This window comes from Astyanax mexicanus, chromosome 3, assembly GCF_023375975.1.
Source record: "Astyanax mexicanus isolate ESR-SI-001 chromosome 3, AstMex3_surface, whole genome shotgun sequence".
Taxonomy (NCBI): Eukaryota; Metazoa; Chordata; class Actinopteri; order Characiformes; family Acestrorhamphidae; genus Astyanax; species Astyanax mexicanus.
Window position 1 is genome coordinate 31,874,088 of NC_064410.1, and position 22,056 is coordinate 31,896,143.

General features: G+C 36.7%; 1 protein-coding gene across 1 annotated transcript; it reads left to right on the plus strand.

The window, feature by feature from the left end:
• The first annotated feature begins 2,306 nt into the window (after positions 1-2,306).
• Positions 2,307-4,810, plus strand: LOC103044360 (keratin, type I cytoskeletal 13). The gene is made up of 7 exons (XM_015602245.3): positions 2,307-2,863; positions 3,282-3,364; positions 3,458-3,614; positions 3,737-3,898; positions 4,021-4,146; positions 4,236-4,459; positions 4,597-4,810. The coding sequence occupies exons 1-7, from the start codon at positions 2,366-2,368 to the stop codon at positions 4,715-4,717; spliced, it is 1,371 nt and encodes a 456-aa protein (XP_015457731.3). The 5' UTR covers positions 2,307-2,365; the 3' UTR covers positions 4,718-4,810.
• Positions 4,811-22,056: the final 17,246 nt, after the last annotated feature.

Genomic DNA, 22,056 nt, shown 5'->3' on the forward strand with positions numbered 1-22,056 from the left:
CAGCTAACCTGTACTGGGTAAAAGTGATACTTGTGACTGGTGTCCAAGTGAAAATCCAGGCAAAGAAAACAGGAAGACTCCTACTACAACGAGCTCAGAGAATATTGTGAGAGCGGCTGTGTGTTTTTGCAATCATTTGTGACTGGGGCTTAAGGTTCTGTTTCATCTGGTTACCATGTGGATCCATAGACTAGTCAGACCTGGCAGCACAGGCTGTTTAAGCAAGTGAATATAGCGCCTCCTATTGGTGTCTGAATCTGTATCTATATACAACAGACGATCTGTTGATTCCCTATTTTGGAAACATATGTAGTTACATCTCTAGTGAGCACAAACTTGAGAAACATATATATGAATATGAATTCATGCCATGTTTACAAATCAGCCTTTAAACAGGTTCATTATTCAGTGTGGACCCCCATAAGGACCCCTGGGGTTCAAAAGAGAACTGATGACATTCTTGACTTTTCACCTCACCTTTTCACCTCACATAACTGGAGTAGAGCAATTTATGACAAATGACCTGCACTATCTGACCCACTCTTACTTTCCTCTGCTTATGCTGAGTGGGTGTGGACACCTGCAGCCCATAAGCATATATTGAGTGCATGCTTATGTTTACTCAGACTCATGCATGTGTGCACAAACCTGAAAAGTGTGTTTCTATTCATGATACATTCACTGGTAAGACTTTTAGCAGCAGTGATATATTTTACTTTACAGTATCCTGTATAAACTACAGTCATATCAGTTTTGTTTGGTTGTTGTAGATAAATTGCAATAAAACACATTGATGTTGAAATATCAAAAAGCTCCAATTCGTCCTAGTGTCCAATTATTACTGAACGTAAATGGAACTCTGAATTGACTATAACTGAAATGTTAGTAACAAATAATTGTGTTAAATTCTTCACATCAATATAAAGAAACTCATTGTGTGGTTTAACCACATTTCAATGGTTTGCAGTTAAATTGTGCATTATAAAGTTTTATTTTTGTCAGTGTAAATGCTTATTTTTCTTCCATATTTTACAATTCCCTCCAACAAAATTACAAAGTACAAAGGGATAAAACAGTGCAAATATGTGCAAATATTGGACGAAAAAAAAGTCTATCTAGCAAATCCAATGTAGTGCCATGCGAGCCACCAACCGAGCACAGTGCAGCCTGATTTTGGGTGTGTCAGTGTCTCTTTGATATCATAGTTATGGGAAAAATACTCCTCGCATGGCTTGAAATGCACAAAAGGCATGTACTAATTCTCTTAATTAATCATAGGTGTTTTGGGTACAACATAAAATAAACCTACTAGCATATCACTTGCCTCACATTCCCTTTAAGAACCAGGTGTGCCCTCTGACTTTGGCAGATTGGCACTTCTGCACTTCTCAGCAGAGGAAACTGACCAGGCTCGTGCACACTGTGAAGGTAAAGCAATGTTATTTTATTTTGTGTTAATTATGTTAATGTAAAAGTTGGGTCGTGCAGTGCTGCTGCCCAGATAGCAATAAACATCTGACATTTCAATGTTGAATGCAGGGTTTTAATAAGTCAGTGGCACACCTGTGTTTTCCATTTCCCATTATAGCAATATGCCAGAAATGTACCTATGTGTACATATATATTTATAAGCGCCTTTGCTATTTGAACAACACTGGTGGAAGACGTGAAATAAGATGTGAGATAGGCCCCTGAAAGTGTTCAATTTTGACACTCGCAGCGTTAATTTAACACTATTAAATATACTGTATAGTCTTTTTTTTACTGGTTGTCAATAATATTTTAAGAAGGTATTTATCGTTCCTCCATAATAGATAATGCTCCTTTCCCAACTAAATTGTGCAGATGCTTCTTGATATCATAAATGTTTTATTAATACTTAAACCTGCAGGTGTAATATAGTCTTCTATGAAACTATAACTAGTGTAAGTTAGCTGTATCACCATACAGACCCTTAGGGGTTAACGGCTTATCTACTGAATGTATCATGTTTAGCAGATTGACTTTACATAACTCTGAGCTGAGGAAAGTTTCTCTGTGAGGATTTATAACTGACATTTTGGAATCTGCTGTATTATTACTTTTCAATGCCTTTGTTGGGTGGGTGTAGACACCTGCAGCCCATATGATTTGTGGGAGTGTGTGCGTGTGTGTGTGTGTGTGTGTGTGTGTGTGTGTGTGTGTGTGTGTTTATGGACTCTTGTGCATGAGTCTATTTGCCTTCAGGGGTTCAATAATCCTCCTCCTCCTCCCATTCACTCTCATTTATTCCCTCCCCTCTCAACCTGTATAAAAACTCACCATCCCTCACTGCTGCACTCACTCCTCTTCAGCCAGAGCAGACTGACAGAAACCCTTCATCAACATGAGCTCCACCTACTCCACTCGTGGCTATTCCTCAGGGGGATCCCTGATTGGAGGATCTGGTGGCTCAATGCGCATGTCTGCTGGTGGAGCCGGAGGCCGTATGGGTTCCATGCGGTCCTCTAGTGTGTATGGAGGTGCAGGAAGCAGTGGGGTTCGCATTTCCAGTGGTCCTGCTCTCCTCCGTTCAGCTGGAGGTGCCGGAGGCGGCTATGGCTTTGGTGGTGGTGCTGGAGGAGCTGGAGGTGGTTATGGCTTCGGTGGTGGTGCCGGAGGCGGCTTCAACATGTCCGATACTGTTGATGTGTCCGCCAACGAGAAGGCCACCATGCAGAACCTCAACGACCGCCTGGCCACCTACCTGGAGAAGGTGCGCTCTCTGGAGAAGGCCAACGCCGACCTGGAGCTGAAGATCCGCCAGTTCCTGGAGAGCAAGACATCACCCACAGCTCGAGACTACTCTGCATACTATGCCACCATCACTGACCTCCAGGGCAAGGTATGTTGAGTTGTTTTGGTGGTCTTAAAGGACCCTTTAAAGTGTAAGATGGGTCCATTGGTAGGTCAGGACACTCTAATGATCTGAGTTTCTCTCAGATCATTAAACTTATATTGTAAACTTATATTGAGCAATAAGCAGATGTTTAGGCCGTTCTTCTGTTTACTTTACAATGACTGAAATGTTTCTGGGTTGACCTCCTTCCATTACCGTATCAGTTATTCTGTATGAGTATAGTTTCCATTAGAGTGTAAACCACACCCAGTGCCTACCTCAACCCACCATTCAGTTAGAACATAAAGCACTCCTACACAACTCTAAAGAAGGGCTCATCTCAAATAATACCAAACAATGCAGAAATACCACTGACCTTTCAATGTGACTTAATGCTAATTTGCTTCTTTATTCTTTCTTGAAGATCCAGGATGCCACACGTGTCAATGGAGGCATCTACCTTAGCATTGACAACGCCAAGCTCGCTGCAGATGACTTCAGAGTCAAGTAAGTCCAAAAAAAACAGACGTAAATCTTAGCATTCCTCATAAAACTGAACATTCTTGCAGATTTTTGATCCATCCATCATGTCTTACACAGATACGAGAACGAGCTGGCGATGAGACAGTCTGTTGAAGCTGACATCGCTGGGCTGAGGAGAGCTCTGGATGAGCTGACCTTGGCCAGGTCCGATCTGGAGATGCAGATCGAGGGTCTGAGGGAGGAGCTGGTGTTCCTCAAGAAGAACCATGAGGAGGTGAGTGTGTCAAAAAGCCAGAAAAGCCAAACTGACCTGCAAATATACTTATGTCATCATGTTGCTTTAAGTCAATGGTTTGTTTGACACTGTTTGACACTGTCCTTGCCTTGCATCTTCAGGAACTCTTGGCTGTGCGCTCCCAGATGAGTGGACAGGTCCACGTAGAAGTAGACGCCAAGCCACAGGAAGACCTCAACAAAGTCATGGCTGAAATCCGTGAGCACTACGAGGCTGTCGCTGCCAAGAACCGCAGAGATCTCGAGGCTTGGTTCCAGGCCAAGGTAAATTAAAGCTAAAAATACATATATATATATAAGTTTTGGGTATTTCTCTGTATTTTATAAACTGCGAACCTTACTGGACTGTTATAATAGTTTTTTTGTTTTAACTTTATTTTTCATAGACCGAGACCTTGAACAAAGAAGTCGTCAAAAGCACAGAAACCCTCCAGACAAGCCGGTCAGAAATCACAGAGGTCAAGCGCACACTGCAGGGGCTCGAAATCGAGCTTCAATCACAACTCAGCATGGTATGTAACTGGCAGAACACATTCGCCTCCAATCAAATTAAAATAATCTGTCCTGGAACACCATTACCAAACTGATCTCTCCCCAACAGAAAGCCTCACTGGAAAACACACTTGCAGACACGCAGGCACGCTACTCCTCCAAGCTAGCTGGCTACCAGATGCAAGTATCCAACATGGAGGAGCAGCTGGTGCAGCTGCGCGCTGACCTGGAACGCCAAGGTCACGAGTACCAGATGCTGCTGGACATCAAGACCAGACTGGAGATGGAGATTGCAGAGTACAGAAGACTGCTGGATGGAGAGACCAGTGCCAGGTGAGTTTCCACAGCGAAATAGCAACATTTATTGTATTACGCATTTTTCTCAGAATTTAGACTCAGCAATAACAGCATTAAATGTTTTCCTTTTAACTGACTGGTCTTTTTTTTCCTCAATCTTTTTACCTGAACAGCACAACCGCGAAATCGACCTCCAGCTCCAGCACAACCCGCAAAGTGGTGACCATCGTGGAAGAGGTGGTGGACGGCAAAGTGGTCAGCTCCAGTTCCAAGGCTGTGAGTGGGACCTTGTGAACAAACTCACAAGTACAGCAAATACGAGCACTCTGAGCATCAAGAAACCCATCGCTACCTGATGCACAAATCAATAAAGTGTTCAAAGCATTACTTAAGCTTATGAGTGTGTTTTTCAGTTATTCTGCTTATGTTATGGAATATAACGATGGAACGGGTTGGGATGCTGGAATTTGTGTATGGCCTAAGGTACTACTTGTAGAAATCATTTGGGAAAAACTATGAAAAAAGGATAAGAATGATCATGAAATGCAAATAGTGTAAACATGATTAAATACATACATTTATATTCTTAATAGCCAACATAACAAGAATGTAACTATGATAGATTTAGGGTACAAGCTCATCCTTCTCTGATTGACACCATAGCACAAAATACACTACAAAAGCATAAAAAAGCATGAATGCCACATACTCTCAACTTTGTTTGTTTATTCAAATAATATTTTTTATCTAGATATGTTCATGTCGATAACAAACAGGGGGGTAAATTCTTAAGCGTGTTGGGGTTTAGGGTTGGGATCAGGTTTTGGGGGTGATGTTAGGCTTAGGTTTTGGGATAAGATAAATATAGTGATCATGGTGAGGTTTCATATACAGACAGACAGACACACACACACACACACATATATATATATATATATATATATATATATATATATACATGTATATTCAAATGAGCTAAAAACGTAAAAATTATTTTAGTATATTGTAAAGTATATTATGAAACATTTTGTTAACAGTTTACAGCTGTTATTGCTGTTACTCTCTACTGCAGCATTTACACAACACACAGCACATTCACACTTTCATCATAATAACTAGAAAAAAAAACAGATAAATGTGTAACTATTGGATTTACAGTTTGGATTGGATTTACAAATTACAGTTGAAGCGGTTATTTCTGTTTTCTACACATTCAAAAGACTCTTGGAAATGGTAAAAAAAAAACTGGTTAAGGAAGAGGTTTGGCTGACCCACATGGCAATGCCCTTAGCTCAGCTTAACATTAGACTAAGTCTCAGTTTTAGCAGAGAAGAGAATAATTACAGGTCTGAAAGGTGAAGTCCAGGAATAAAGTAATTGCTCAGATGAAAAAATAAAAAAGTATCTTGTCTGGGCCATACTGCACTGCTAATGAACTACTTAAAATTAGATGTGTTCTAAAACTTTCACCAGTAGTGTTTATCAAGACTGTATTTGTTAGAAGTTTGAAAGGCATACCTCTTTTTGAAATTTTGGATTACTCGGCTGCAACAAAGCACAGAACTATCATCTTTGTCGGCTCTTTACGATAAATATTTGCCCGTGTTTTCATATAAAATTTCTTGTGACAGTTCATGTACAGTTCATGACAAAGGTATTGTAACAGTGAGGCCTGTCTCTTTATTTCTGCTGTAGACTGAAAACATTTGGGTTTATCATTAAAAAATATATAAAGAGACAAACATTTTAGCTTTTATTACTAGGTATTTACAGCTGGATCTGATGCACAATTCAGAACATAGCATCTTTTGTCTGAACTCTCTAATTAATTGTTCTTGAGAGTAAACATATTGGAGCATGTGACTGTCGGGTGTGTTTTTTTGCCCAGGTGTCTCCTGTTACATTGATTATTCAAACAATAAATAGCTCTGAACGTCTGCACTCAGTTTCAGATTTGGGTTTTGCCTGTGCAGATTCTGCATTTATAGTTAGAGGAGTAATACGTTTTCTGAAGCATGAGTGCTTGAGTAGGAATTCTGCCCTCCAGGATTGGGAGTTCCTCATCCTGCATTACTATTATCATGTTATTTAAGAAGGAAACTCCATACCCATACTCTAAATCTACAACAATAGTAACATCACTCTCACATTATTTCATAAAATAAAGGTCAAGAACAAAGTGCAACACTGAGTGAACTGTGAGGAAGAGTAACATCAGTAAGAAATGCTCTCAGTAAGAGCCAATCAGTAAGAACTCATCCTTCAGTGTTAAGCTTTGGGGAAAAAAGCAGTTATTTCTTTTCCAGTTTTGAATCCAAAACATTTGTTAAGCTATTTTTGCATACATTAGAACAGTTCTATACTCACTATGCTCCTCTCCAAAGAGCAAACAAAGTAAAATCTACAGTGCCAGTCAAAGGTTTGGACACACCTCTTATTATTCAATGTTTTCTTTCTTTTTATGATTATTTGCTTTGTAAATTTAATATTGAAGACTATATTAAAGCTGTACATGAACACATGCAGAATTATTTTGTAAATAAAAAGTGTTAAACAAGACAGAATATGTTTTATACTTTAGATTTTTCTAAGAAGCCACATTTACCTGTGAGGACAGATCTGCGCACTCTCTGTATTTTAATCTCAGTGTCTTTTCTCAGAGGTAGATTCACCAAGAATAATTTTTCTCAACATCTTAAGGGAATTCCTGGAGGTGCTGAACAATAGTTTCTGCTTTTCCTTTACGCTGTGAAGCTCCAGCTCATCCCAAAGATTACCCATCTCTGATTTGGACCAGAGAAACCAACTACAGTTGTAAAAAAAAACCTAGTCAACCTTTAAAACACTTGTGCATGTGCTCACAAAAAAGGCAAGCAAGCAGATTCCTCAAGGAAAACTTCCTTTAGTGATAAACAGCTGTTAGCAAAACAAATGTCATATGGCCAACACAACTTTACCAGAGCTGATTTATGGATATATTATGCTCTCTTACAATACATCATTCTCAGGTCCTCTAGACCAGGGGTGGCCAACCTTTGAAACACAAAGAGCCAGAAAAAAACGTATCACTACCAAAAGGCATCGGTTATGAATTTACACAAATATGTGCAAACGAATATCAGTACTACTACTATTGAAAGCTGGCATGATGGCATGATGATGCCAGCTGGCATAACGCTCAATAAAAAATACAAATCCTCCCACTCTGGTAAGAAGGTTCTGAGTTCCCTTTATATTTACGCTTGGTTTTATGTTTCCCGGATGCTGCCAATGCAACAAAAATAACATGTTACTTACAAGTCCAACAAGAAGCTGGTCAGCTATGTGTTTGTTCGGTAGTTACCCTTTATTCTCTTGTAGTTCATGCCAGCGTATAAAAGACAGTACAGTATATATTCTCGTCCGGTATATAGCTTGGTTACTCTCTACTCTCTTCTTCCTTGTTTCCTTATTGACAAACTGAACCTGCTTTTTCTGTATATGAATAACCAAGAACACCCTACCTATTGTAAAGCTTAAATTAATCTGAAGCTTACTGAAACACTCGACTTAATCTGTTTGAAATTACTGAGCATTTCATTTAAACAGCTTTAGAGCTAAAAGGTAAAGCTAAAATCCACTTTTTCTTGTTTTTTGTAAAATACTATAGGTCTCTCTGAGTTGTATATGCATGCTGCACATTAAACTGTTCTTCAGCCTTCATTATCTGCAGAAGCTAGTCAAAAAAAATGTTCAGAAAAAAATGAGTCGATCAGGAAAAGCTCTGTGTCCACCTCGGCTCGCGACACTGTCACGTTAGATAAGCAGGAGCTGTTTACACCAGCTAGTTAGCATTAGCAATCTTGTGTAAGTGACTGTAGGTTTAAATTATATGTCTGGGGCTTCGACGTGGTGAAACTGCCCAAACACAGAATCAGCAAGTCTGAGGTAAGAGTTGAATAGTGTTAGTTTAGCTGAAAGAAACTATGCTATATCTTTACAACTAAGTATCTCTGAAAACATTTTGTCCTTGGATTTTTAGAGCTGTAAAATTGATTGGGAGGGGGAGAGGTAGGCATTCTCTGCTGCAGTGCTGTTAGCCAATCAGAGGCGATATGTTTGCATGTATGAATATTCATGAGCAAGAGCCAAAATCCTGTCTTTCTTCAGAGACCTCTAATTCAGTGAAATAAAGCAGAGGTAAATATATACACCACATTACTTTTTTCACAATAAACTGCTCCCTTGACATTCATTTTACTAAAACATATGCCTATTAATAACAAAATCACAGAAACTGATTTAGAACCTGAAGTGTTTCTGAATCAGTTTCGGGGGTGAAGATCTGCTCCACTCAGTGCTATCTTTATAACTATCTTTATAAGTATCTATCTTTATAACTAAGGCTGTATCCTTGAAAACATTTTGTCCTTCGAGTTTTAGAGCTGTAAAATTGATTGTGAGAGGAAGGCAGGTAGGTGCTGCTGCATGGCTCTTAGCCAATCAGAGATTATATGTTTGCATGTATGAATATTCATGAGCAAGATTCAAAATTCTGTCTTCAGAGACCTTTAATTCAGTAAAATAAAGCAGGGCTAAATATACAAACCAGGGTAAACTGTTCTAATGGCATTCATTTTACTCAAACATTTCCCTTTAAGAAACTGGTGTGCTCTCTTATTTTTGCTTCCCTATGTACCCGTGTTTCAAGTTGTTCCTGTTGTTTTTGGATTGACCACCAGATGTCAGTGTGGTGCGATAATTCACACGTTTCACAAAATCAAGGCTGTGGCTTCCACTAAAGATTTGCAGCATTCTCATACAGGATTCTGAGGTAGGAAGGCACACATTCATATATAAATTGAAGTTTACTAAACTAGCTTTCTGTTGTAGTGGGCAAAAATGCTACCAGCTAATGACAACACAAAGTGTTTAGCTACAAAGCTAAACGCACATATCTAGCAGTGAACTGTCCATTCTTTGCCAATGTCAAGACATGTCAAGAATTGCATGTTGCCTTTTAATCCCTAAAAAGAGACCTTCATCACTACAAAAAAACTCCATCTTAAATCCAGCTGGTCATCCTGGAAAAACATAGTCTATGTTGGTTTGCTAGCTTCTTAACTACCTCTTGATCAGTGTAGTGTATTTTTTTGTTTCTGGCTGACCAGCTGAATTTAGCAGGGAATTCACTGATCCAGTTGGTTTTCTCTCAAAAGCCTCACTTTGCCAACTCTGCCTGGTCAAACAAAAGGTCACACACTGTAATATTTTGTTGGACCACTTCTGCAATATCACATTATTTATTTATTTTAGCAAATTATTCTCTGACTTCTTATTTAGCCTGAAACATCTCTCTATATATATTTGTTTGATAACTTCAGTATGTATATGGATCATTCCACCAAATGGGTGACATTTGCTTGTTGTAACTCTTTCAAATGATTTTTTTTTTCAACTCTGATTCTAATAACACATGTATTTAACTATTCAAAACATGTACTTTTAAGTCTCAGGAAGTTTTACTTATTTTTTTACAAGGTTTCTAAGCCGAAGATGGTTACATTTTTTTAGCCCTGTTACAAAATTTAAAGCCATGTTTAAATGCAAATCCACTAATCCCTTAGATTTTTTCTCAAGAAGACCAAAACCTGGAAATTATCAAATTTATTATCATACAATAAATTATGAACCAAACAGCTCCTTTTAATGGCACTCTGTCCTGTTACTGGCACTCACTTCTGTTACTGTCACTCAGTCTGGATACTCTTTATGTTATGAGTAACAGGACTGAAAGGAATGAGTTTTTAGCATAGAATTAGCAAAAACATGAAAATAGCTAAATGGCGGCTATGCTAATAGCAGGAGGACGCTAAGAACAATCTAGTAATTTTCCCAAAATTTGTATTTTTAAAATAAACCAATAAGATCTGAGAATTAATTTAGGTAGCAAGACAGAACGTTGAGATTGACCTCTTCAGTCACAGTTACAATAAGATTAAATATACAGAAAAACAAATAAGGGAACTTTATTTTGGTCTTCCCATGGTCTTCAGAAGAACCAACTGATGTAACTTCCTGTTGTAGATGTGACTTGTAGAATATTCCAGATGTTTTAGATGTAGTAATGTTTTACGGTAACAGGGCTGAGCGAAAACCCAGGGACACAAATAAATGTGTATTTTAACTTAAATATTATGGTTTTATTATGAAATAAGTATATATTTGTAAAGCATAGATTTAGCGTCACACAACAATGCAGAAAAAATACATAACTGAAGAATTTTAGTAATTATATTTCATGGTAATATTTGTAGTTAGAGAGTGGGGACAGAAAAAAATGTTCTTTTTTCAGTGTTCTAGGTAGTTTTTATTATTTTTTAACTAAAATGTGTATTTTAATTTAAATATTATGGATTTATTATGAAGTAAATAAATATTTGTAAAGCATAGATTTGGTGTCACCGAACAATGCAGAAAAAATACATATCTAAAGGATTTTAATAATTATATTTCATGGTAAATTTTGTAGTTAGAGAGTGGGGACAGGAAACAAATGCTCTTTTTTCAGTGTTCTAGGTGGTTTTTATTATTTTTTAAATTACATATTTTCTTTTTGCAATTACTACAATGAACAAGACACTTTGCTTAATAATAAAATGTATTTAAACTTTTTTTTTTATTCCTGAGGACAGAAATGGCACTGATTCGGTGGAATACGCCATGTGCATTCTCCACTTGAGGGCACCAAACACCTCTGGCTAAAAGCTTCGGTGACCTGTTGCCTGAGTCAAAGCTTACATGGGATATGTTACACAATCTATCAAAGTAGAACACACAGTTCCTCAACTTTCTTTTAGCACAGCACTGACAGCAGGCCTGGCTTTACATTTCCTCTACAGTTGAGCTTTGGAGAAAATCTGGTTAAGCAGCCTAAAGCCTTTGGATCAAGACTATAATAACAAAGTATGTGCATCTGAAATCCCTCTAATGCTTATGTTATCTCTCAGAAGACGTTATTGCTGTATTTAGTACTGTCTGCGGTTTGCATCAGTTGTAGTGTCTGGCATTAAATGCACAAGCATAACTGGTATGTGTGTGCCTTCCATCCTGTCCTATTAACTTACGGATCTTGTCCTCGTCAGCAGCAATCTAAAATACTAAAATACAGATTTCCAAAAACTACATTTAAGGCCGCTGGCTGACACTGTTTATCATAAGTGACTTGATTTTTTATAATGGTAAACAGGTAGGCCTACGTTTTAGATGAAGTCTTAGTTTTAAGAATCCAATTTATGTGGATGTTTATGATGCTGTAAGACAGGTCCTTGATAGGACTTTTGTATAAAGACTCCTTGCTGGTCACATATATGGAACAATCTAATTGGGCTTAATGGTTACTTAATATATTGACATAATGTACAACTAGTGTGTTTTTTCCATAAAAAAATTATTACAGTTAATTACAATAATTGACATTTTAATACATACCGTATTTTTCGGACTATAAGGCGCACTTAAAAACTTTTAATTTTCACAAAAATTGACAGTGCGTCTTATAATACGGTGCGCCTTTTGTATGGATTTTACTCGTCAGGTTGTAAGGAGCAGTAAACACACACTCCGTGCAGCGTTATAGAGAGTTTCAGTGCTATACAGAGTCCAGAGCCGTGCAGCTCCGAGGCTGAGCAGCAATAGCATTAGCTAGATGCTAACCGCTAAGCTAGCTAGCTTATTCACTGAGATCAGTATTATCTAAATTTTACTCGTCAGGTTGTAAGGAGCAGTAAACACACACTCCGTGCAGCGTTATAGAGAGTTTCAGTGCTATACAGAGTCCAGAGCCGTGCAGCTCCGAGGCTGAGCAGCAATAGCATTAGCTAGATGCTAACCGCTAAGCTAGCTAGCTTATTCACTGAGATCAGTATTATCTAAATTTTACTCGTCAGGTTGTAAGGAGCAGTAAACACACACTCCGTGCAGCATTATACAGAGTTTCAGTGCTATACAGAGTCCAGAGCCGTGCAGCTCCGAGGCTGGAGCAGCAAATAGCATTAGCTAGCTTATTCACTGTTCAGAGATCAGTATTATCTAAATTTTACCCGTCAGGTGTAAGGAGCAGTAAACACACACTCCGTGCAGAGCAGCAATAGCATTAGCTAGATGCTAACCGCTTAGCTAGCTAGCTTTTTCACTGTTCAGAGATCAGTATTTTCTAAATTTAGCACTTTTAATACTGCTGGAGCAGTATTATTAGAGTTAGATGCTAATCGCTAAGCGTTCACCGTTCAGAGGTGAGTTATCGGCCTGTAAGTCTGTGCTGCTTTGCCTGGCTAGCATTAGCTAGATGCTAAGCGCTAACTCTCTCAGAGGTGAGTTTTATCAGCCTGTAATCTGCTTGTTTACAGTGTTAAAACAAGCTACGGGGGACGAATCGCTAGCTAATATCTCACTGTCTTACCAGAACACGCAGGATTACTCAGTGTAACGCTGTCGTTTAAGTTTGGGTTAACTTTACTAGTTTAGGTGACTAGCTAGCGTGCTAGCGGATAGCTATGCTAACGCTGGTGCAGCAAGCCTTAGTGGACATCTGGAAATCTAAGCTTACTGTAAATAAACTGAAGCACGTTACTCACCCAAATAAACAGTTTTCAGGAGAGGAATCTGTGTAGATTAATATCCAGCACTCGTTTGACTTTGAAAGAGCTAGATTTATATATACTGAGACGCTCCACCGGCAAGCGACCACCCCCGGTGGGGGAAGGGAAACATGGCGCCACCCCTGTTCACTTTGATATAGGCACCCTTTCTAGTGTCACTTAACGCGCCTTATAATGCGATGCGCCCTATGTATGGAAAAATAGCAGAAAATAGGCGTTCTTTGATAGTGCGTCTTATAATACGGTGCGCCTTATAGTCCGAAAAATACGGTACTCTAGTCTGGGTTGCTGTTTTGCACTGAGAATAATGGAAAACTGAGGACGTGGAAGGATACATCAGTTGCGTCCTTGAAATCCTTGATAAGACTAGATTAATCTCATAGTGAGAACATTTTTAGCAAGCATTTCAAACTTCTGGACCAAACTGAAGTATTGTTATTCGCTCTAGACTCCAGACAAATCATTCAGTAACAATGTTGTGCAATGGTCATAAAACATTTTGGGTGTGTTTATCCTTAATAATCCGAAAAGATAGCCATGGATATTCATGTAATCTAAAGATCATTGTTGAACTTGATAAGCATTGTTTAGCAAATTCCTGAATGTGTTATTATAAAGTAATTTTCTGAAAAACTTTTTGCTCTGCAAAGATTATTTAATTCGTTTTTGGGTTTTTTTTGTTAAATGGATCAGCTATCAACCATTGTTATTCACCAGTAAGTCTTCAGTGTGAAAGGTGTGGTGTTAGATGGCATTAGATAAGGATCTGTGAGAAATACGACACTGCCTGAAGCCATTAGTGACTCAACTGAGAAATATGTCTTGTTCTTAACACCTCAGCCGCTCTCAGCCTGGGTGTCACCAACCGACATTGTTCAGAGCAGCCAAATTACTTAAATTCACATTAAACTGCATCAGCTGTTTAAATATACCTGTGTTACCTCAAGTGTTTTTCTGTAATCAAGGAAATTAATAGGGAGTTTGACCCTTTTTCTGCAGGAATAGCCTCTATTCCTCTAAATGGGTTTCAAAGTAAAGGCTGAAACATTACTGTGAAGGAGATTTCATGATGATCAATAGTGAGATCAGGTTTTAATGTTGGATTATCAGATCTGTCACTTCAGCTCATCCTAAAGTTACTGAGTGGTGGAGCTTCTTTACTGCAGAGAATGTGGTCCCACTCCTGCACCGCCCAGTGCTGGGGGGCTTTACACGCCTCTATGCTCGGCATTAGAAACAGTGATCCTAGGTCACGTGCTGTTCTGTAGAGATATGCGAGTGAACCCCTGTAGTTGTGACCATGAAGAAGCCCAACTCCATTCTGCTAAATAGATGTTTCACTCACTTTCTTATAAACCATCATCCTTTTGTAGTGAATAAATGTAGATTATTTAATAACATTAATGCATCACAGTAATCCAACAGTTATGTAATAAAGATAAAAAATGTCAGACACTTTTGGCATCTTATAAGAAAAGTGTTTTCCTGAAATCATCAATATTTCTTTATATCACCTTAGATTTCGATATATTTTAATTTAAATTATTTTTTTATCAGCTGTTAATTTTTATGTGATCCAGAAATTAATACAATTATGAGTTGTCTGTTTTGTCTATAGTAGAGTTTATGCTTGTTTAATTAAGATTGTGATACCGTATGCAATGCATCCATTCACTATAGTACAATCTATAGTATAGTTTCTGCTGCTTTAATATAGTTATTATGATACAGTGCACATTATTTCACTTTAGTGCATTGTAGTAAAGTACCCATGCTTTTATTACAGTACAGCTTCTGCTTTGTTAATTGAGTACGATTGTAAAACAATACCCATACATCCACTATAATCCAGTTTTTGCTCCTTTAATTGGGTTATATTGTGATACAATGCCCATACTTTCACTACAGTACATATTTTGCTCTGTTTATCGAGTTAGATTGTATTACAGCACCCATACATCCACTATAATCCAGTTTTTGTTCATTTAATTGAGTTAGATTGTGACACAGTATCCATGCTTCCACTATAAAGCAATTTTTATTATTTTAATATAGTTGGACTGTATTACAGTACCCATGCTTTCACTACAGTTTAATTTCTGCTCTTTTAATTGTGTTAGATTCTGTTACAGTACCCATACATCAACTATAATTCAGTTTTTGCTTCTTTTATTGAGTTAGATTGAAATACAGTACCCACACTTCCACTATAATGCAATATCTGCTCTTTTAATAGAGTTATATTGTGATACAGTACCTATGCTTTTACTACAATAGTTTCTCCTCTTACATTTGCGTTAGATTGTGATACAGACAGTAAATTATATTTTCACTGTAGTAAAGTTTCTGTTTTTTAAAATTGAGTTTAATTGTAACGCAGTACTCATACTTCCACTATTCTACAATGTCTGCTTTTTTATACCTTCAATTGCAATACAGTACCTATACTTTTACCACATTATATTCTCTGCTCTTTTAACTGAGTAAGATTATGATACAGTACCCATGCTTTGACTTAGTGCTGGACGATATGGCCAAAATTTATATCACGATATATTCCTTAAATTTCGGTCGATACGATATAATTTTGATATCAATATAAATACTTTGAAGGCCTCAGAAAACTGCTAAGAAGCCCTGCAATCCCTGCAGCACTGCGAATTTAAATTATTATATAACTGTGTATTTGCACTTTTTGTATTGCTGGCATCAGATACCCTCATTATATGCACATCTATCTATCTATCTATCTATCTATCTATCTATCTATCTATCTAATGGAAATCTGTACCTACTACTGTCTGAAAATTTAATTTAAGACTTTAAAACCTCCTTTCACTTCCTTAAAAACTGTAATACTTTAGAAATAAAAGTAGTCAAAATAAATGAATGCTCAATATTATTTGCATATAGCAAAATAATAACATGACATCCCTGTCAAACATAAGCCTATATAACTATTACCAATAAAAATAACTTTAAATTACAATAGAGGCAGAGCTTTTTATTCTTTGTGAACAAATTTAACAGATTAAAACGTGTTTCAACTAAGATATAGAATACAAGAAGCCTTTATATACATAAAAGCAACAAGATTTCCCGTCAAATAAACAAACCTACAGGCTCTATCAACTATGAATAACTTAGTTACAACATAAGCTATAAAAGTGCTTCAGTCAGTATAAGAAAAATATTGTATGTAGTGGAGTTGCTTGAAGTGGTGGAACAGATTAGATGTATTAACATTACCGCTGCTGGTCGGCTGCACTCTCCGGCACAATTTGCAGCAAAGCGGCAAGGGAGCGACCCGCGGCCGGCCTCGAGGACCCACGGCCGAGCGAGCGGGCCCGCGGCCGGCCTCGAGGACCCGCGGACCCGCGGCCGACCGAATCGAGTCTACCTTAGCCTTGGATCCGCTCGTCCCGGCTCTGTTTGGCTCCAGCGCGAGACATATGTGCTGAGTAGCGAAGCGGACCCGAGCCTAGCCATTTTAACCTAGCCTTGCATAGCCTAGCCTATTTGGCTACGTGCCTGTGAGGTTACGTCATCACGCACTGACGTAGCCCAGCTACGGGGGCTGAATGTGTTGAGCTCTGGGGTGAGCTGACGCCAGTAAAAAACGCCTGTCCGTGATTCTAATACATATCGATATACCACAAAGCTGATATCACCGTTATTGAAACATTTCTTATCGCGATAAATACCGATATCGAATTATTGTCCAGGCCTACTTTGACTATAGCACTGTTTCTGCCATTTCATTTGAGTTAGATTAATCATGCAGTACCCATACATTCACTGTAATACAGTTTCTGCCTCCTTAATCTGAGTTTGATTGTGAGACAGTACCCATGCTTTCACTACAGTACAGTTTATGCTCTTTTATTTGAGTTATATTGTGATACTCATACTTTCACTTCAGAAACAGCTCTGCTTCTTAAAGCAAGCATTCATTCTTTCTCAATAGAAAATCCATCAAAAGCACAGCAAATTTCTTTTAACATTTTTAGTGAAGACAGCCACACACAAACTACAAACATATAGAGCCTGTTAATCTCAGGCGGGACCATCCGTCATTTTAAAGCAGCTTTATGAGACAGCAGCTGCATTCCACTAGCAGGTCTCTGATTTTGCAGCTATGTAGAATAAAGGTTTCTTTCTGCAGATCCCTGCTGTGCAGCTCATTTCACACATACCATCCTTCAAACCCACCCACACTTCTAAATGTGACTTTTATGCAATTTTTTTGGCAAGTAATTTTTCTTGGCAAACCTTTTTTTAATGTTAAATAATAATGTTCCTAAAAATGCATTTATTTTTTCAATAGATAAGATGTTTGCATGCATATCTATTAAATATGCAAGTATATTAAACATTGAATTATAATAATATAATCATATTCTTAAAAAAATCTTACAATTAGATGTTTTGATTTGATTTTGACCATAACTGAGACCTCACTTGCATTAATATTGCAGTGCAGCTCTGTGCAAATGCATTTTTAAGAAACCTGTTTAAAAGTGTATGCACTTTAACCTGTTCAACAAGATCTTTGTTTAATGTATTGTGTGCATGTGTTTTTTGTGTGTGTAAGATATATTATTCAAAACAAAAATGGAATTATATCTGAATGAAAAGTTTCCACAAAATGTCAAAACTATCAAAATAAAGTTCACTATTTTTATTTTTTATTCTTACAGCAATCAAATAAACAATATTGCACATTTAAACTTGACACATCAAGTAAAGTTTAGAAAAGAATTTCTGAATGCTTAAAAAAAATATGTTTTTATAAGGTAGATTATTCTAGATAAGGATTTCAGCAAATGAAAAATTTAATTAATTAAAACAGTAAAATATATGCATTATGATTCAATGCCTTTAAAAATATTGCCATATAGTCCTTAAACCAATACTACGTGTGAACTGAATATAAATCATTAAAGCTAATTTTTGTATTTCCCCAACAGAAAAACTGAACACTGTGGAAAACAAGAAGAAGCAAGTTGTGTTTCTGCAGGGAGTTTTTTTTTTTTTGTTAGGTAAGGTAAGTGAAAGCAGCAGCCAATAAGCACACAGAGTGTGTGGGGTGTGTTCATATGCTGCAGTATCAGATAAGTGTTGAGTGTGGTCGTTCTTGAAAACTGTAGAAATGATTATTATAAGTAATATAATAAGTATTTAAGAAGATTTAATAAACATTTGAGAAAATGTCGGAGAATATCCCTTTTATAAAGAGTAAAACATCAATTTTTCCTTAATTTATGATCTTCCTCTTTGCTTGTACATGTACATAAGATTTGATCAGTACGAGAGAGAGGTGGGGAGGTAGAGGTGGAGGGATAGGGTGATGGGGAGAGAGATAGTGATTGGGTGGAGTAAGAGGGTGTGTTATGTGAGTGTAAAGGTTGTGTTGTAAATGAAAGCAATCTGAGTTCTGTCCTCAGGCGACTGGCAAACGTGGCTTTAGTTCATCAAAAGCTTGTTTTTTTTAAATTGATTAATTGTCACATGATGCAGACTTTAAACAAACAGGACTATTGCCCAGTAAAATTATTATTTATATAATGATTATTATTATCTTTTTGATGTTATATAGACGATCTGGGTGGTTAATCAAATCGATTATTGTTTTAAACGAATTTTCAAAATGAGTAATCGAGATCATACATCATTAGGTATAACACTTTCCAGAGAGAATCTCAGTACAGATTTAGTGCTTCTGTTAAGAAACCTGAACATGTTTCAAAACATTTTAAAGACACATTTTTAAATCTTTTTCAGTGTAAAAGCTGCTTGTAAGGTTGAATGCTTACTATTGTTAAGAAGAACTAACTAAATTAAACTTTTCTTTATGTATTTGTTACACTCAGGTTTTATTGTGCTTGTGTGGTTTTGGCATAATTGATTATGAGTATAAAAAAAAACATTTAATAGCTCTAAATGGTGAGGTTTTATGGTTAATTAACAGTCTTAGAAAAGAGTTTTCTTTATCAGAGTTCATTTGTCACATTTACAGCCATACACTGTATATCTAGCACTGAAATACTTTGATGTTTTTTGGATATATGCTACCACTAGGTTTTATTATTCAGAAGGCCAGAATTTAATTTCTATGTGCCTGATTGATTAATGGGTGTAACTCTGCGTTACTTTGCGATAACATTGGCCATCTTGCATCCTATGTTAAGCCACAAGCAAGAAACCGATAGGCATTGTCTTTTATGATCAAAATCACCTTTTTTATATGATAAAAAAATATATAATTAAATTTCTTAGTCTGTGTAATTCTCATAAATATGGAACTGAAGTAATTTGATGATATAAGTGGAAGCCAGCTTATTTAGTGCTTTAAAAAAACAATAAAACTTTACATTAAATATTAAATTGAATTGGAGGCTAATGTGGGGATGCTAATATCACCTTTATCAGGTAGTTAGATAACATTTAATGGCTTAATCTGCAAATATTTCTCAGAAGCTCCAACCTGAGAAGTGAGAACAACTGTAAAGCATTTCAGGAGATTCCAGATCCAGATTTAGATTTTAAATGAGAATGATTAGTTATGTAGACAAGATTTAAGATGATTTCACTTGCTAAGATATCAATTTAAGAAAAGCGAGCAGTACGTACATTTTTAATATTAAGCTTAGGAAAAAGTTCTCACTAAAATACATGTGTAGAAGTGTAGGAAATCATACACCCCTCAGAAATTTACTGAAGCAGATAAAGCTGAATAAATATAAGATGCACAAGGTTAAAACAACACAATGAAGAGATGTGAATATTATCATACCAGGCATAAAGTGCTTAAAAACATCATTTTACTAACGTATAGTTAATGCTTCAAGTATAATCATATATAGAGCAATTACCCTCAATAAAGAATCCCTAAAAATACACATTTATTAAAGAGTCTAACAAAACATCTTTTTATAATTTCTTTTTCGTAATCAGCACTTTGCATGGTAGAAGAGAAAGGCAGAGAAGTAGAGGTGGAGGGATAGGGAGATAGAGAGAGAGATAGTGATTGGGTGGAGTGAGAGGGTGTGTTATGTGCGGGAGTGAAAGGGTTGAGTTGTAAAAGAAAGTGCTACCTGAGCTCTGTACCCTCAAGCCATTACCATTAAACAGGTTCCACAGGTTCTAGCTCTCAAAAAAACACCCCTCTGACAACAAGGTTGAGGGACAGATGGTTTCTCTAGTCAAAATGATTGATGACAAGATAACATGAGCGTGAAAGACGTGTGCAGAGACATATTTAACACTCTTCTCTCACATCTCCAGTCACTCCTGTAATCATTTTGCAGGTGCTCTTAAAAGTAGAGCAGGGATCTGTACAATGTACTGTTAAAAAACTTTAAATTACACTGCTGTTCACAACGTGTACTGAAAAACTACCCCGTTCTGAAAACCCCAACGTGGTATCCTTGTAATGTGATTTTAAAATTATATCTTTTCTGAGAATTATGAAAAGTAAAAAAAAAAAGTAAATTTTTGCAACATATTTGAGGTATTTTACTTGTTTTAAGGAGAGTACTGCTGTTCTTAAGAACAATCATGCATATAGATTGTGCCTGGGGTCTCAAAATGACTTAAAACTAGTAAAAGGAATCCAGTCTAGAAATAGGCTGAACCAAATAATATTTTTAGAACAATCTCACCATGAAAACGATTAAATGATCAATTCAGATTTTGAGACAGTACTGTGCAAAAGTTTTAGGCACCAAAGCAAATTACACTAATTCATTTATCTCACAAATACAAGTTTTTTTTTACCTGAAAAAACCAACACATGATTTGAACTGATGCAAATAAACATAAATACAGTAAAACGTAAAAAGTAATTGTATGTTAAATTCTGTAAGCCAAGCTGAAGAACTAAGTGTAGTTCCAGATTTCTCCTGGATGCTCCTCAGCCAGCATGTGTGTATGTTCAGTTCCATCAGCAGCTCACCTGATTTACCAAATTTACCAATTTACCAAACCAGGTGTTGATATAAGAACTAGAAATAACTCTATTAAACTCAGATAAGGAGAGATTAGGACATGTTTTAAGGAAAATTGTGCTGTAAAATCTCTGCTTTTTGTAAATTTTCTGTTTGTATTTATTGTAATGTTAGTGTTTTACTGAGCTAATAAACACTTACTGCACAGATAAGAAGCTTTTTCTTTACTGAAATTCCCACAGGTGCCTAAAACCTTTGCACAATACTGTATTTGCTTTAAAAGCATTAAAATATTTGCTTTAAAAGCATTAAAAGCTAAACTCTCAAACTTGCACAGCTTGATTTAGGGCGTGTCAGTATGTCTTAATGACAAAAAAGTACTAATTCACTTAATGAAGCATGTACTAATGATATTAATTAAGCATGTAATAATTATCTTAATTATGCATTTACTAATTATCTTAATTAAGCATGTACTAATGATCCTAATTAAGCATGTACTTATGATCTTAATTAAATATAACCTCCAATTACACATTAATTACATTAACAATTATTTTTTTTGTTACAGTGTTTGTAGTAGATATGACACCAAATGTATAATTTAAGCTCCAAAATATGCTGTAAAATCAGAATATCTTATCTATGTGATGGGTTTCAGGTTTCAGGTTTTAGCATCCCACCTGTATATATCTCACCTGCTGATAAGACCTGTGCTGACAACATTTAAAGAGAGTACTTAAAGAGACAAAAGAAGTTTCAGCTCATTAGCATACACATGCAGGTCTGACCTGAAAAGATTAAGCATTCGCTTAGAGGATCAACTGAAAATTTAACAAATTTTGGAACCCAGAGTTATCTCATTATGAAAATATGCAAACCACCACTTTAGACTAAGTGAAACATTAGCATTATCAGCATTATTTTCATTGCACATCTTAGTGTGCGGAATTGTTAACTGAATCTGTACATGACCGCTCCTGCTGCGTGTTTTTTTTTTGTTTGTTTGTTTGTTTGTTTGTTTGTTTGTTTTGAACCATAAGGC

Bases quoted from the DNA above. Each gene is read 5' to 3' on its own strand.
- LOC103044360 (XM_015602245.3), top strand. From the start codon at position 2,366: ATGAGCTCCACCTACTCCACTCGTGGCTATTCCTCAGGGGGATCCCTG. The intron at 3,615-3,736 runs GTGAGTGTGTCA...TTGCATCTTCAG, and splicing joins TCAAGAAGAACCATGAGGAG to GAACTCTTGGCTGTGCGCTC. The intron at 3,899-4,020 runs GTAAATTAAAGC...TATTTTTCATAG, and splicing joins AGGCTTGGTTCCAGGCCAAG to ACCGAGACCTTGAACAAAGA.